This window comes from Rhinatrema bivittatum, chromosome 5 (assembly GCF_901001135.1).
Source record: "Rhinatrema bivittatum chromosome 5, aRhiBiv1.1, whole genome shotgun sequence".
NCBI classification, from domain to species: domain Eukaryota; kingdom Metazoa; phylum Chordata; class Amphibia; order Gymnophiona; family Rhinatrematidae; genus Rhinatrema; species Rhinatrema bivittatum.
The window spans coordinates 353,649,613-353,666,415 of NC_042619.1; the positions used below are offsets into that span (position 1 = coordinate 353,649,613).

A 16,803-nucleotide genomic window follows, 5' to 3' on the forward strand; every position below is an offset into this window, starting at 1 on the left:
CAAGCATGGTCGTAAGGCAGAGTCGACTGTTCAGGGAGGTGGGGGGTCAGCATGGCTAATTCATCCTGCTATCTACGGAAACACCGTTTACGGTAAGCAAACTTGCTTTTTCCCCCATCGATAGCAGGGCTGAATTAGCCATGCTGTCATGGGAGTCCACATCACACTGAGTAAAAGTTGTTAGTCTCAGATGTCCCTGAAGTGTGATGAAAGTGAGTGACAGTCTACTCTGTGGATAAGGTTTGTAGAAGAATTCTTCCCAGTTTGGCATCTTTCGCAGTTTGTTGATTCAGACAGTAATGGGAAGTGAAAATATTAAGAGATGCCCACATGGCAGCCTTGCAGATGTCCAGTGGCGCTAAGTGTCAAAGATGAGCCAATGAGGTTGGCACCGCACATGTTTGATGAGCTGTGGGTTGGGAAGACAATTTGCACTGTCGTTTTTCATAGCAGAATTGAATACACTGTTATTCAGCTTGAAATAGTACTTTTGGCTACTGGAAGACCCAGAGCATTGGGGTGGAAGGAGACAAAGAGCCGTGAAGGTCTGGTCTGCGAGTTGGTTCGTTGCTTATAGTAAGCCAATGCTCTTTTACAGTCTAAGGTGTGCAGTAATTTCTCCCGTTCGTTGCGATGAGGCTTTGGACAAAACGTTGGGAGTTCAATGGACTGGTTGAGATGGAATTGGGAGATAACTTTCGGTAGAAAAGTTGGATGAGTACGTAGAAGAACCTCATGATGGTAAAATTGGGGATATGGGCTATAATGTACTAATGCCTGTAATTCACTTACTCGTCAAGCCGAAGTAACCGCTGTTAAAAACACTACTTTCCAAGTAAGGAATTTAATATGTGCCGAGTCCATTGGCTCAAATGGTGGTAACATTAGTTGTTTCAGAACCAAGTTGAGATTCCAGGGTACTGGAGGCTTGGAGACTGGCGGTTGAAGATGGACTAGACCCCTCATGAATCTAGAGACGGACAGGTGTAGTGAAATCGGTTGGCCTTCATAGAGCCTATGGAAGGCAGCAATCGCACTGAGGTGAACTCTGACTGAGGCAGTGGCAAACCCTGCAGTATACAAGGTGTGTAAATAGTCTAATAACTTGTCAGGTGCACAGGTGAGCGGGTCTAAACCTTTGGAGCCACATCATGTCGCATATCTCTGCCATTTGAATTGATAACTGCGTCTGGTGGATGGTTTCCGGGATTCCAATATCATGTCCTGGACTGTGATGGAGAAACCTTGCTCAGATAAAAAGACCCGTTCAATCTCCAAGCTGTTAGATGCAGGGACGAGTGTAGCGGGTGGAACAGAGTTCCCTGCTCCTGAGACAGGAGGTCTCTGTAGCTGTAGCAGTGCATCTTCTGAAAGCTGCAGAAAATGTGTGTGCCATGGTTGTCGAGGCCATGCGGGTGCCACCAGAATTAGTTGAGCCCCGTCCTGCATGCACTTCTGTAGAGTATGTGTGATGAGCGGAATCGGTGGAAAACACATACATCAGCAGTTCTGTCCATGGTATGAGAAAAGCATCCTGGGTGTCCCTGCAGGGTCTGGGCCACACGGAGCAAAAGCGAGCCACCTTCCGGTTGAATTCGGTGGCAAAGAGGTCTATCGAGGGTCTCCGCCACTTCGTGATGGAGAGAACATTCATGTGGGTGGAACACTCGACTCAATTTGTCCGCTTGAGTGTTGGCGATGCCGGGTAGATAAGTTGCTTGTAACTGAATGGAGTGCCTGTTGGCCCACTTGAAGATGGCGAGGGCTTCTTTGCATAGAATCCAGGAGCCTGATCCTCCTTGTTTGTTGATGTAGAACGTGGCTACTTGATTGTCTATACACCATTACCCGGTGACCCTGGAGGTGAGAAAACAAAGGTTCTGAGGGCGTATCGTATCAACCGTAATTCCAGGAACTTGATTTGGTAGGACTGCTCTTGTGTGGTCCATTGACCTTGAGTTTGTAGTTGGTTGAGGTGCGCTCCCCATCCTTTGCGGGAGGCATTCCTAGTGAGTACTGCATGGTGCGGGAGCAGGACAAACAGGGCGCCCTTGGTGAGAGTTGAGCATTGAAGCCACCAGTCCGGTTCTTGGACCATGGCTGCCGTTAAGCGCATTTTGTATGTCAACGGCTGTGAATGTTGTTTCTATTGACTCTTGAGATCCCACTGAATCTGCCTCATATGGAGACGTGTATTGGACACTGTGTGGATTGATGCTTCCATATTTATTTATTTTTAATTTTTATATACCGACATTCTTGATCCGATGTAAATCATACCGGTTTACATTAAACAGAATAGCAGGAAATAAATTTCCATAGTCTAATACAATGAACATTTCTAATTAAAATTGTTAACAAGCGAAAAGAAAAAGGTAAAGAATTGGAATAAAGGTTAAATTACAGAAAAATATAAAAGATTTTTTAGAAGAACAAGGGTTGCACAAAGGGGAGAGCCCCTTTGTTGCGCCCCTTCGGCGCGCGACGCACGGCGCCTGATGGTGAGGCACTCTTCAACCGTCGCCGGGGCTCCCAGTGATGTCAGGGGGGGGCGTGGTCACACATCGCATCGCAGTCATTCATTTCCCTCACCTCCTGCTGTTGGTTCTGTATCTTTTTTTCCCTCTGCCATTCAGTTTGGTGTTTAGTTCTAGCGGGGGCCCAGGATGGAGGGTGGCCTCCCCACTCGCCGGCGCCTGATGGTTAATACCTGACGGGCGGATGGGAATGGGGTGAACTTGAGACGTCGAAAAAGTTGGCGCATGGTGGACCTTCTGTCCTGTGGCAGAAAAACCTCTGTGTTTGACTGTGTCCAGGCAGGCCCCTATGAATTGAAGCCGTTGAGATGGTTGCATGTGGGATTTCTGGTAATTGACTACTAGACCCAATTTGTTGAGGCAAGTTATTGTGTCGTGGAGGTGTTGGCGGAGCGTTGTTGGGGTTGAAGCCACAATTAGCCAATCGTCGAGATAAGGGAATATGATTATGCCTTTTTGTCTGAGAAATGCCACCACCACTGCCATGTACTTGGTGAACACACGAGGTGCTGTTGAGAGACCAAAGGGGAGTACCTTGTATAGGAAGTGCTGGCTGTTGACTTGGAAAGACAGGTATTGCCAGGAGGAAGGATGCATTGGAATATGAGTGTATGCATTCTTGAGGTCTCTGCCTCGAGGCCCGTCGTGCTTGGGCTTCTTCTGTCTTTTCTCGCCCAACTGGGAGGCTGCCGGTTCCAACGACACATCTGCGGGGGCGTCCGGTCCCGGGGAAGATCGGGCCTCAGAGGGTGGAGGATAGGAGCCCTGTCAGTGGTGTCATTTTTTCATGATGCTGACATGCTCTAGGGGACATTTTGCCACACTGCAGACAGGTCTGAATCAGGTGGTCTGGGCCCAGACACCGATAACATCTGTCATGTCCATCCATGATGGACATGACTTCGCCGCGGGGGCACGGTTTGAAGCCCGAGGGCCGTCCCCCATCTGTCCTACCGTGTTCCTTCATCTTTGGACGTTTTTCTTTTTCAGAGCTGAGGTGGTCTGAAGCTCCGCGTGCGATCCCACGCGCGGAAAAACAGACTGCGGAGAGTCTAATCCAGCGCGGGAACTCACGCACAGCCTCAGAGCAAAGCTCTGACATCACTGAAGCTCCGCCTCCCGGGCCTGATTGACAGTTCCCATGACAGCATGGCTAATTCAGCCCTGGTATCGACGGGAAAAAATGGTTGTCAAAACAGAACATTTTTTTTTAGAATTATTGACAACAAATCTATAAGATAATTGTGGAGACCCAAATTGAGCCACTTTGTTTATCTAAGAATTGTCTCATTCTGTGGTATGTAGGTGTAATAAGGTCAATAAGTAAAACAAGCAGCAAGCAAGGTAATTCTTAGGATGTTCAATTATACTTTAGGTTTACCTCTCTTTCCTGCATTAATCTTTGACCTTCTGCAGCATACAGGTGATTTGTTTCTTCCAAAAACTTTTGTTCAAACGAGTCTTTGTAAACCTAGGTAAGGAATAAGATACATATAAAGTTGCTAGACTTTTTTTTTTTTTTTTTTTTTTTATTATGCTCATATAGAAGCATGAATAAGTTCTGCATGGAGTTTAAAGCATTTACATGGGACGTATTCATTTTTTATGAGCATTATTAAATTATTGCTGGGACCAATGATTACATATGACCAGTAAAGTGGAAGAAACGTTGTATTGACAAAGTAAGCGCACAGTTTTATGAGTGCCCTTTTAAATTTAAAGAAACGTCTTGTGCTTTAAGATTTAAACATTTAGAACTGAAGTGTATTTTTGTGAGACAGTTGTGTCGATACACTTTCTGACCTGGATTTTTTCTTTGTACGATTGGTTTGATTTTATTTTTTTTATACTATCCGCAGGTCTGCCAACGCCAAGGACTCTCCTACGCCAGTGGCGTTAGCTCCACTGGGGATCGCTCCTGTGCCATGAAGCCTGAAGAATTGGGATAAGAGGCTTGAGGATGGGGGGGCAGGTGGTGAAGGTTTTAGGGATTGGGAGAATGCCTGGATGTTTTTTGTTTATGCAGAGGTGGGGGAGACTTATTTTAGAAAATGAATGAAAATTTTTCATTCATGCTGTAATTACTTTATGCATTCGAAGAATAAGACAGAAGACTATAAATTCAAATGTTCATTGGAACCGTGGGGGGGGGGGGGGGGGGGGGAGAAATAATCATACGGTGCTGCAATTTTAATCCCTTGTTAAGGCAGTGGATTACAAAGCAAATCCGAACTTACTCCTGTATGATTGTGATCAATACTGACAAACTGATTTTCCAGGCACACAATTTCGCATAAAAATGCAACGTAGACACTGAGGAGTTTAAATCAACAGGAATGCTCCCATGTGTAAGGTGTTTAGGACACTTACTTGTAAGTCAGACAGCATACTGAGCAGACTCCTCAACAAGCTCCTGTCCACAGCCTCCCCGCTGCGCTCTCTCTCAATCAGCAGGAGGATTCCAGCTATTGTTTTGCTGTCCACCATCCTATCACTGATAACATGGCTTCTAAAGAGCTCCAAACCCATATCCCTGTTAGAAACAGTGAAGAGTATCTATTATATATCTCTCTCATGTGCTATTATAAAGAATATAGGGCAGACTGAAAGCACTTCCTAGCTCTATATAATATGTATATTTTTCTCACGAGATAGTAGGTTTAACTTGGCTCTCATATCTATAGATCTAATAAAAAAGAAAAGACAAAAACAACCCCCCACTCTACTGGTCCAAATAGATATGAATTTAAATAACCAAAGTTCTAGCATTCAATGTATCTTTGGAAAAGAACGGTCTCCAAGAAATGTTTTAAAAAAAAAATTAATCTGAAATACAACAATTAGAGCCTAATTAACAAAGGTTTTTCTCCCAATCTGTGTCAATGGGAGAAAAGCTCAGTAAATCCGGCCCTTAAGCATCGTTAATGAAATGTTTTTACATTACTAGCATTTTTGAACACGTGACATACAATTACAAATATCAGATGTCAATCGCAAATCACTCCTAAGTTGTTCCTTTATTACTGACAGCAAGGACCTTATTCTATAAGATCAGGAATTGGAGTGTATCATTGGTTGATGGAAAGAAGGTATGGCCAGACCTTGAGCCACGGCTCTTTAGGCACCTATCTAGCTCTTGGGATTAAGATATTCTCCAACAAGATAAAGATGGGGTTCACATTTAAATAGTTTCAGATGTTTGGTTGCTCTTCTTCTGGTTATACAGTCAGTTTGCTTGACAAAAAGGTGATTTATTTGGTACAGTTTGATTGGCTCTTCCCAAGTACTGTTTTCTGATAAGACATCAATGTGTCTGCCGGAGGATGTGACCTATCTTTTCACTGGGCAGCAAAAGTACCAGCATGTGCTATATCTCCACCATCATATCAGGAACTGTAGAACAAACATCTCCTTGGTCTTGGAGCTGCAGTTTATTTTCACTATATCTTGAATGCTTGGCTTCCTTAGAAAACCTAGGCCTATGAGTGCTGCGTGAACCCGCACTCTGATCTTCTGTCTTCAGCCATTAGAAAGATAAAAACTAAAATTATAAAATAGAATTGAACCTATCTACCCTGGGTTACCTCTACACATGAACCTAGAAACCAGTTGTGACCTTGCCAAAACACTGGTTAATACATAACACTCTTGATTTTTATGTAATCATTATAAGAAAAATTCGGAATAGCTATGTTACAAGAATATTAGCAAAATAAAACACAAAGTCCCTATCTGACTGGTCTTGAACAACTGCACTGAACAATCACAACCTGGAGACTTCTGGAGTGAATTACTGACAAAGCATCAGGAAAATATCCATCAAGGTTAATCAGATTGGACCAATAGGTGCCAGATTTAACTTCCAACTTCCGCTTCAGCACCCCTTCCCTGCTGGTACAACAAGCTTCCCTGGGCTTAGGTTTGGTGATCCTGTCTCCATCTCCCTAGATTCCTGTCTGCTTTCAGAGGCTCCTGCTACCTTCCTTGCTAGCTGTTGCCTACTCCTGAAGGACCGACTTCCTGGTTTTGACCTTGGCTTGGTTATGCTTCCTAGACCTGTTGACTTCAGATACCTCCTGTGACTTTTTTGCTTTTCTTAGAGTTGAGTTTGTGTTGGCCACCTTCACCTCAGCTATCACCTAACACTTTGTCAACACTTTGTCACCTTAGGACTTGAAACATATTACCAAATGGGAACAGTTGGCACATGAGTATTTTACATTTACTTTTACATTTATTAATTGCTATTAACCTACAGCTCAGTGATTTACAGGATCAAATATGTATTTTCAATATAAAATAAACATAACTAGCCAAATTAATATACAGCCAAAAAAAATACACAATAGTCATTAACACTACCCCCTTAACTCTCCTTACTGATATATAAGATCACCTTCTCCATCTGAACCTTCAGTACACCCTTCCTGAAAAGTAACTTAACTGCCTTGCAGTATTAAACGCTCTAGGTACCTCAACGGCTTGGAGAGACTGTTCCAGAGATCTGGGCCAATGACTGAAAATGGTCTCTTCCTATTTTATGCAAATATCTCTCTCGGGAAGATGGCATCACAAAGTAATTCTCCTGGGGTGACTTAAGGAGCATAGGCAGACAAATGCTCTGCGAGATAGCTCAGACCCAGACCAGGTTTAGATTCAACACTGTCATCAGTATTTTGAATTTACTCTGGGACTCCTGTGGGAGCCAACACAAATGTAGTGAAAGGAGAAATACAGTCCTTCATACTCAAGCTCCCTAAAATTCTAGCTGCTGTATTCTTAACTACTGGTTAAGTTCTCTGGGGCAAAGCTTGTATATTTAAACAAACAAAAAAAAACAAAAACAAAAACCCAACCCTGCAAAAATCCAACCTAGACAATATCAACAAGTGAACTAATGTCAGATTTTTCTATGACAAATAGTCTTAGTTGATGGACCATCTGCAAATGGTCAAAGACTGATTTTGCTAAGACAGAATCCAGCAAAACAACTATGTTGCGTATGGAGAGCTGAAATGGAGCCATGAAACAGTTTAACATGATTTTAAAATCATGGTGGTATTTATCTTTGCTTATCCACATTCATCTGGAGCTTGGATATGATAGGAGGTCTTTAAAATCATGAGAGGTCTTTAACGAGTAGATGTGAATCGGTTATTTACACTTTCAGATAATAGAAGGACTAGGGGGCATTCCATGATATTAGCAAGTAGCACATTTAAGACTAATTGGAGAAAATTCTTTTTTACTTGGTTAGTGCAGATAGTGTAGCTGGGTTCAAAAAAGGTTTGGATAAGTTCTTAGAAGAGAAGTCCATTAACTGCTATTAATCAAGTTTACTTAGGGAATAGCCATTGTTATTAATTGCATCAGTAACATGGGACTTTCTTGGTGTTTGGGTACTTGCGAGGTTCTTGTGACCTGGTTTGTTGGAAACAGGATGCTAGGCTTGATGGACCCTTGGTCTGACCCAGCATGGCAATTTCTTATGTTCTTAACTATCATTACTTCTTGCAACTGCCCTCTGCAGAAGCGATGTAAACTGTTCCTTCCACACCTGCTCCCTGCAACCAATCAACCAAAATATAGTAACACTCTTCCCCCAATCTCCTTTGATTCAGATCATCCATAAGTTTAACAAAACCATCTCAGTGTTAAAATATTCTGGAAAACCCAATCAAAGTTTATCCAATGCCACAATATCAATATAATCTAAACGGTTGGATGCCATGACTTTCTCCATTGCCCTACCCAAGAAGAATAGCATAAAGACAAGTCTAAAATGGTCTTTTAACAGTTGGATGCAGCATTTGTTTCTTCAATAATGGTTTCACAATGCCTTAAGTTGATCATGAACAATCCCCTCCATCAGTAATAAAATTAATGACTTAATGGTACCAAAGATAAACATATGGATTAGAAACTGTTATACAACAGGACACAAAAGATAAGGTTAATGGCATCGTTCAAATTTCAATAAGGCGGAAATCTGAATACCTTAAGGATCTATAGTGGACCTCCTCTTTTTAGCATGTATTCGGCATCAAGACAAGTAAGATAAAATGGATATTTACAGAGGCTGACAGCAGTTGGTAAGGCATTAAGAATTAAGAACATAAGAAATTGCCATAATGGGTCAGACCAAGGGTCCATCAAGTCAGCATCCTGTTTCAAACAGTGGCCAATCCAGGCCATAAGAACCTGGCAAGTACCCAAACACTAAGTAGATCCCATACTACTGATACCAGTAATAGTGGCTATTCTCCAAGTCAACTTGATTAATAGCAGTTAATGGACTTCTCCAAGAACTTATCCAAACCTTTTTTATACCTAGCTACACTAACCACATCCTCTGGCAACAAATTCCAGAGTTTAATTGTGCACCAAGTAAAAATGAATTTTCTCCGATTAGTCTTAAATGTGTTACTTGCTAACTTCATGGAGTGCCCCCTAGTCCTTCTATTAGACGAAAAAGTAAATAACCAATTCACATTTACCCAATTCTAGACCTCTCATGATTTTAAAGACTTCTATCATATCCTGCCTCAGCCATCTCTTCTCCAAGCTGAATAACCCTAACCTCTTTAGCCTTTCCTTATAGGGGAGTTGTTCCACCCCCTTTATCATTTTGATTGCCCTTCTCTGTACCTTCACCACAACTATATCATTTTTGAGATGCTGCGTCCAGAACTGTACACAGTACTCAAGGTGCGGTCTCACCATGGACACAGAGAGGCATTAAGACATTTTCCGTTTTATTCACCATTCCCTTCCTAATATTGTTTGCTTTTTTCTTTTGACTGCCGCAGCTCACTGAGCCAACAATTTCAATGTGTTATCCACTATGATGCCTAGATCTCTTTCCTAGGTGGCAGCTCTTAATATGGAACCTAACATTGTGTAACTACAGCAAGGGTTATTTTTCCCTATATGCATCACCTTGCACTTATCCACATTAAATTTTATCTGCCATTTAGATACCCAATCTTCCAGTCTCGCAAGGTGCTCCTGCAATTTATCACAATCCGCTTGTGATTTAACTACTCTGAATAATTTTGTAACATCTGCAGATCTGATTGCCTCACTCGTCATATTCCTTTCCAGATGATTTATAAATATATTGAAAAGCACCGGTCCAAGTACAGATCCCTGAGGCACTCCACTGTTTACCCTTTTCCACTGAGAAAATTATCCATTTAATCCTACTCTGTTTCCTGTCTTTTAGCCAGTTTATAATCCATGAAAGGACATCGCCACCTATCTCATGAATTTTTACTTTACTTAGAAGCCTCTCATGAGGAACTTTGTCACTTTCTGAAAATCCAAATTTATTACATCTACTGGTTCACCTTTATCCACATGTTTATTAATCCCTTCAAAAAAATGAAGCAGATTTGTTAGGCAAGACTTCCCTTGGGTAAATCCATGTTGACTGTGCTCCATTAAATCATGTCTTTCTATATGCTCTATGATTTTGATCTTGAGAATAGTTTCCACTATTTTTCCCAGCACTGAAGTCAGGCTCACTCACTGGTCTATAGTTTCCTAGATTGCCCTTGGAGCTCTTTTTAAATATTGGGGTTACATTGACCACCATCCAGTCTTCAGGTACAATGGATGATTTTAAATAGGCTACAAATTTTAACTAATAGATCTCAAGTTTCATTTTTGAGTTTCTTTAGAACCCTGGGGTGCATACCATCTGGTCCAGGTGATTTGCTACTCTTTAGTTTGTCAATATGGCCTACTATATCTTCCAGGTTCACAGTGATTTGGTTCAGTTCATCTGACTCATCCCCATAACCGGTATCTCCTCAACATCCTCATTAGTAAACACAGAAGCAAAGAATTCATTTAGTCTTTCTGCAATGACTCTTCCCTAAGAACTTTAACCTCTCGGTCATCTAACGGTCCAACCAACTCCCTCACAGGTTTCTTGCTTCAGATATATTTTTAAAGGTTTTTATTATGATTTTTTGTCTCTTATGGCCAACTTGATTTCAAATTCTCTCTTAGCCTGCTTTATCAATGTTTTTTACTTAATAGGAAAAAGCATAAGTAATGTCAAATTTTCTTCAGATAGATCCTTCTTCCAATTTTTTAAGGATTTTTTTTTGGCTAAAATAGCCTCTTTCACCTCACCTTTTAACCATGCTGGTAATAGTTTGGCCTTCCTGCCTCCTTTCTTAATGCATGGAATACATCTGGACTGAGTTTCTAAGATTGTATTTTTAGACAATGTCTATGCCTGTTGTACATTTAATCTTTGCAGCTGCACCTTTCAGTTTCCCCTTTGACAATTTAGTGTTAGAGCTGTATGTTTACATATCCCCTTTCCAGTCAGTTCAAATTTGATCATGCTATGATCACTGTTGCCAAGTGGCCCCACCACCGTTACCTCTCTCACCAAATCCTGCGTTCGACAAAGAATTAAATCCTAAATAGCTCCCTCTCTCGTTGGTTCCTGAACCAATTGCTCCATGAAGCAGTCATTTATTCCATCCAGGAATTTTATGTCTCTGGCATGTCCTGATGTTAGTTTTACTCAGACAATATTGGGGTAATTGAACGCTCCCATTATTACTGCACTGCCAAATTGGTTAGCTTCCTGATTTGTCTTAGCATTTCATGAGCTGTCTGATCATTTTGGTCAGGTGGTTGATAGTATACTCCCTTTCACTACTCTCTTACCTGACACACACGGGATTTCTAACCATATAGATTCTACGGAGCATTCTTTTGGCACATACTACCTCACATAACTTTAGCAAGGCCTCATCCAAGTAGAGGATACAGCTATGAAAGAACAGAATGTGAAGAGAGACTGATGTTTAAGAGAATCAATAAAAAGCTTGTCAAGATGGTGCTTTTAACTCATTAGGACAGACTAGGGGCTGTTCTCCTTGCATAAAGATGTTAACATTAGTAACACTTTCTAAGTACTTAAAACAGCCTTACATTAGGATTTGTCACCTTGACCAAACCCCCACACGAATCTCTGCAAGTCAAACTTAAAAAAAAGAAATGGTCTTATAAAGTTAGTTTTGTCTTGTATTTGTGTAGTCTGGCTTTTTCCATTGCTTATTACCTCTTTTTTTTTTTTTTGCTTTGAACAGCCACAAAAAAAAAAAAAAATCACCTTTGTATATTATGCAACTGAGCCTTGCCTCAATAGGATAAAACCATTATACTGCTCAAGTCACTCACTATTGCTCAGGCCTGCAACCAGTTCTGCAAGGGGGGAGTCCTCTCTGACCTTGTGTTCTATTATCTGCTCTTAACCACAATTATAGATTGTGTCATCTCGGAGCAGATAACGCACCTAAACTCAGTTGTGGTACTTCCCTTTATCAGTTTAAAACAATTAAGAAGAGCCTATTGATAGCAGGGTATGTTAAAACCCTGGGAGAGATCCACAAAGAGATAATGAGTAAAACTAGCAATGTTTCCCAAAATGTCCCATGAATACTTTGAGTCCTAAGTTTAAAATAATAATAAAAAAAAAAAGCAGCAGCATTCTAAACATGGAATGTAAAGCCAAACCACTTGAAAAAGCAAACAAAAATATCCAAGTACTGAGACTAGTTTAGGCAGAGTACTTACACAGGAACCTACCATATGGATGGAAGCATTGAATTCTGAAGTACATAGGTACGATCCAAAAACAAGAAAATGCTTCTAATCATGATCTGTAGATTTAACACATACACACAATTGTATATAAGAATGTACAATAAATGTGCTGATTTACATAATGTTTATTATGCTGACCAGGCAGATCTTCCTAGTATTCAGTAATATGTTTTCTACCTGTTTGCCTAATATTTTCAAGTGTTGATCAGGACAACAGCAAAATCAAAGTTACTTTATAGATTTTCAAGACTTTATGCTAGCAGGTGGTTTCTAAACATGAAAATTTGTATTTATAAAGCAAAGATGGATATGGGGGAACACTGTCGAGGCACTACATTAACTTAAGAAAAATGAATCACAATATTACAAGCAACTTACAAAACATCTACTTCTAGTATTATTTCTCTGGCTCTGTTAAGACACATGCAATACTGTGCAGATACACATAAAAGATACTCCCTGCTTTGTGAAATACACAATCTAGATAAGACACCCAGAGAAAAAAAAGACTTCATGAAACGTATTATGGAAAGCATGGTTAAAAATCAACAAGACTGTGGCCAGCCTGCTGAAGGACCTGGGCTTAACTCCTGGATCAGGTTTAGCTTCCTGAGAGGACCTGGCTTGCTGAAGAGAGGGAGTTCAGTTATTATGCGACAACCAGATTTAGGGCCCGTGATTGCAGGATTCCTGATGCATGGAGAAATTACTACTTACCTGATCATTTATTTTTCTTTGGTACAGTGGGTTATTCACCTCTACCAGCAGATGGAGTCGGAGCAAAGCTGACATCACGGTATATATACCCCTGAACAGACATCAGCCTTCCAGTATTCCCTGCCAAAGCCAGCTGTGGACAAGCTAACACAAACTTGATTATTAACAAACACCAATACTCAGCCAATAGGAAACCACTGAGCTCAGACAAGAAGTGTAATCAACACAAGTCTAGGAACTGGATTGACTCTTATCAGTACTCCCTGGAACACTCAGCCATGCAGGACCATAGCACAACCATTTGGCAGCCAAGGGCGAGAAGGTGGATCCACCTGTCTGTACTAAATATAAGGAAATTATCAGGCAAGTAGTAATTTCTAATTTCTTAGCATTTAGACAGGTAGATCCAGAACCAGTGGGATATACCAAAGCTACTTCCAAACAGGGTGGGAGGCTATCCGAAGTCCACTCAAAAACGCACGTGTGAAGGCCGCACCCTCCCGGGCCTGCACATCCAGGCGATAATGCCTGGAAAAGGTGTGTAAGGAGGACCACATCTCAGCTCGGCAAATCTCGATGGGAGACAATCTAATCTCTGCCCATGACACTACCTAAGCCCTAGTGGAATTAACCCTAACCTCACTTAGCAACGGCCGCTCAGCTTCCATATACACAGCTGTGACTACCTCCTTAATACAGTGGTACTGGCTACCGCAGGGGAGGACGACTATGCATCACATCTTTTAAGAAGCGAGCCACATCTGGATGAGCAGAAAAGAGTTCACCATTCACCTGACCTCGAAAACAGCTGAGAACCGCCACCTGTACTTTCAATCAATTAAGGGCCAACCCCTTTTTCAATCCATTCTGTAAAAACTTCAGAATGAATGGGATCCTAACCAAAACGAGAGAGGATCCTCACACCAAGCCTCAAACACTCACCAAACCTGCACATAGGCTAAGGAAGTGGAGAATTTTCTTGCTCACAGCAAGGTGGCAATCACCACAGTGGAATACCCACGCTTCACCATCCGAGCCCTCTCAAGGGTCATACTGTAAGACAAAATCGAGATGGATCTTCGTGAAGAAAAGGGCCCTGTCACAGCAGATCCCTGTAAACCTGTAATCAGGACGGAGGATCCACCAGGAGCCTCTGCAGATCTGCATACCACGGCCTCTTGGGCCAATCTGGTGCCACCAGAAGTACCATCCCTGTGTAACTCTCAATCCTCTGAATGATTCTGCCCACAAGCCACTCCTGTACAAGGGCATTGATGCCCAAGGACTTTTGGTCTCTTCCTATGACTGAAGAAGCGAGAAACCTTCGCACTGTGAGATGTCGCCAGAAGGTCTAGATACAGGAGACCCCAGTGGTCCACTATGAGCTGGAACGGCTCTTTTGACAATTCCCATTCTCCTGGGTCCAGACTGTCTCCTGAGAAAATTGGCTCTTACATGGTCTTTTCCTACAATGTGGGAGGCTAAAGTCACCTGAAGATGCACGTACACCCATTCAAAGAGTTGGGCTATTTCCTGCGACTCTGGCTGGCTCTTAGTTCCTCCCTGGTGATTGATGTAAGCCACCATCATGGCATTGTCCAACATTATCCGGACTGCTCAACCCTGCAATCGATCCACAAATCTTAAGCATGCCAACCAGATGGCCCGGGCTTCCAGGCAATTGATTCTCCAAGGAGACTCTTCTGTACTTCAGTGCCCTTGCGCCATCAACTCCTGACAGTGGCCACCCAATCCTGGAGGCTCGCATCTGTCATGAGTACTAGCCAGACTGGTGACCGCAGGGAAACCCCTTTCTTTAGATATTGTGTTTGCAGCCACCACTGCAACAGTATGCTGATTTTCACCGGAAGATGAAACTGAATCAAATAGTCTTGAGACGGAGGACTCCAACGAGCCAGCAGGGCGTGCTGAAGAGGACTCTTATGCGCCCTCGCCCATGGAACCACACAGTCAGGCGCACTGATTCTGTCAATCACACCTGCACCATTAGCTTCTGAATGCAGCTCTCTGGTAAGCAGACTCTGCCTTGCTTCGTGTCGAAGCAAACAACTAGGCACTCCATGTTTAGGAGGGCTGCTGCTTGCTCTTGGCCAAGTTCACCACCCAGCATAGTTCCTGCAATAAGGAGATCACCTTGCTTGATACCTGAAGGCTCCCTTCCAGGCTCTTGGCATGAATCAGCCAATCGTCCAAGTACTAGTGAACCAGAATGCCATCTTTTCTTAACACTGCCACAACCACCACAACTTTGGAAAAGGTTCTGGGCATGCTGGCCAGACCAAAAGGTAGTGTCTGGAACTGAAAGTGTTGCCCCAATATAGCGAAATGTAGAAACGGCTGATGCTCTAGTCGGATGGGAATATGAAGGTATGCTTCTTACAAATCCAGTGATGTCAGAAATTCCCCCTACGGTACTGCCATTATCACTGAGCGTAACGTTTCCATGTGGAATTGAGTCACTCGGAAATGACGGTTGATTTCCTTGAGATCTAGGATGGAGCGATAGGAGCCTTTCTTCTTTGGCACAATGAAGTAAATGGAATATTGGCCCATATTTTCTTGAGACCTGGGTACTGGGACTACAGCCCGCAGGCTGAGGAGTCTTGATAACACCCTCCACTGCTTATCTCTTCTGCAGAAAGTTGCATGGGAGATGCCATGAAGACATCCAGAGGAACATTGAGAAATTCAAGAATTTAACTGTTTCTTATCAACTCCAGCTCTCATTGGTCTGACGTGATCTTGACCCACTGCTAATAAAAGAAGCGATCGCTATCTCCTGTTCCCAGGGGTGGGTTGGCACATCTTCATCAAGCAGCTCAGGGGGATACCACTACCAGAGCTTATACCTCTTCTGGGTTGTCTGGGACGAAGGACTGAGTCCTGCCCAAAGGCAGAGTCCTCTGAAAAGCTGCTCCTCTATAGGGATGAAAAAGCCTGAAACCCTCACATGACCTCTCGTGCTGAAGGAGAGTGGCATCTGCTTCTTGTCCTCTGACAACCAAGGAATCTGGACCTCACCCCACTCATTGGCCATTTTCTCCAGTCACTTCCAAATAAGAGTGATCTTTTAAAAGGCAATTTATTTAAGATTAGACTTTGAAATTGTACCAGCCGACCAATTCTTGAGCCACAGCCGACATCTGGCAGCTATTACCGTCGCAGCCCGTATCTGCCGAAAAGGCTGCTGGTTCCATCACTGTCCTGGAACTCATACCAGATTCGACTTCTTGAGAGAAAAGCAAGCAAGAGTGAGCCACCAGGGAGCAACACAAAGCCATCTGCAAATTCATTGCCATCACTTAAAATGCTTGCTTAAGGATGGTCTCAAATCTTCTATCTTGAGCATACTTCAATGCTGCGCCCCCTTCCACAGGAATAGTTGTGCGCCTGGTGACAGCATACATGAGCACATCTACTTTTGGAAAACGCAATTGCTCCCTCGCAGCCGGATTCAATGGGTACAGCCCTTCCAAGGTTCATCCCCCTTTAAAATTAGCTTCTGGGACGCCCCATTCAAGATCAATCAATTCTTGAATAGCCTCCATAATAGGAAAGAAACATGAGGTTTACGCAAAGTCGTCAAAATGGTATCTTTCTTTGGCTCAGACATTCAATCAGCCCTCGGTACTCCTAGCATCTTCAATGTCTGGAAAATCAGAGCCAGTAACATCTCTATGAAAGATCTATACAGCTTCCAAGGATCCATCTTCCAAGGAATAAGGATCGGTTTCAGCATCCGTGCCGTCCGGGTCCCTATTGAAGCGACTCTCGGCAGGCCTAGACTTACTTCGATGCTTACCCGCAACACCAGGTGCTCGGGGACCAGCAGATTGTGATCCTGAATCACTATTAACTGGGGCCAATAACTGCCCTTGAAGAAAGGACTGCAGTC

General features: G+C 42.7%; 1 protein-coding gene across 4 annotated transcripts in view; it reads right to left on the reverse strand.

Annotated features, from left to right (window-relative positions):
• CUL4A (cullin 4A) overlaps nucleotides 1-16,803 on the reverse strand; it is a 123,588-nt gene that overhangs the window by 82,325 nt on the left and 24,460 nt on the right. For 3 of the 4 annotated variants that reach the window (XR_003857156.1, XM_029604661.1, XM_029604662.1), the window contains exons 6-8: nucleotides 12,153-12,226; nucleotides 4,908-5,070; nucleotides 3,919-4,008 (exon numbers count right to left, since the gene is read on the reverse strand). Coding sequence is in view for 3 of the 4 variants with exons in the window: in XM_029604661.1 (XP_029460521.1) it covers nucleotides 3,919-4,008; nucleotides 4,908-5,070; nucleotides 12,153-12,226 (327 nt within the window). In the remaining variant the exon portion in view is untranslated. Of the gene's footprint in view, nucleotides 1-3,918; nucleotides 4,009-4,907; nucleotides 5,071-12,140; nucleotides 12,227-16,803 lie in introns of those variants that run through there. The other variant, XM_029604663.1, reaches the window with a different exon arrangement.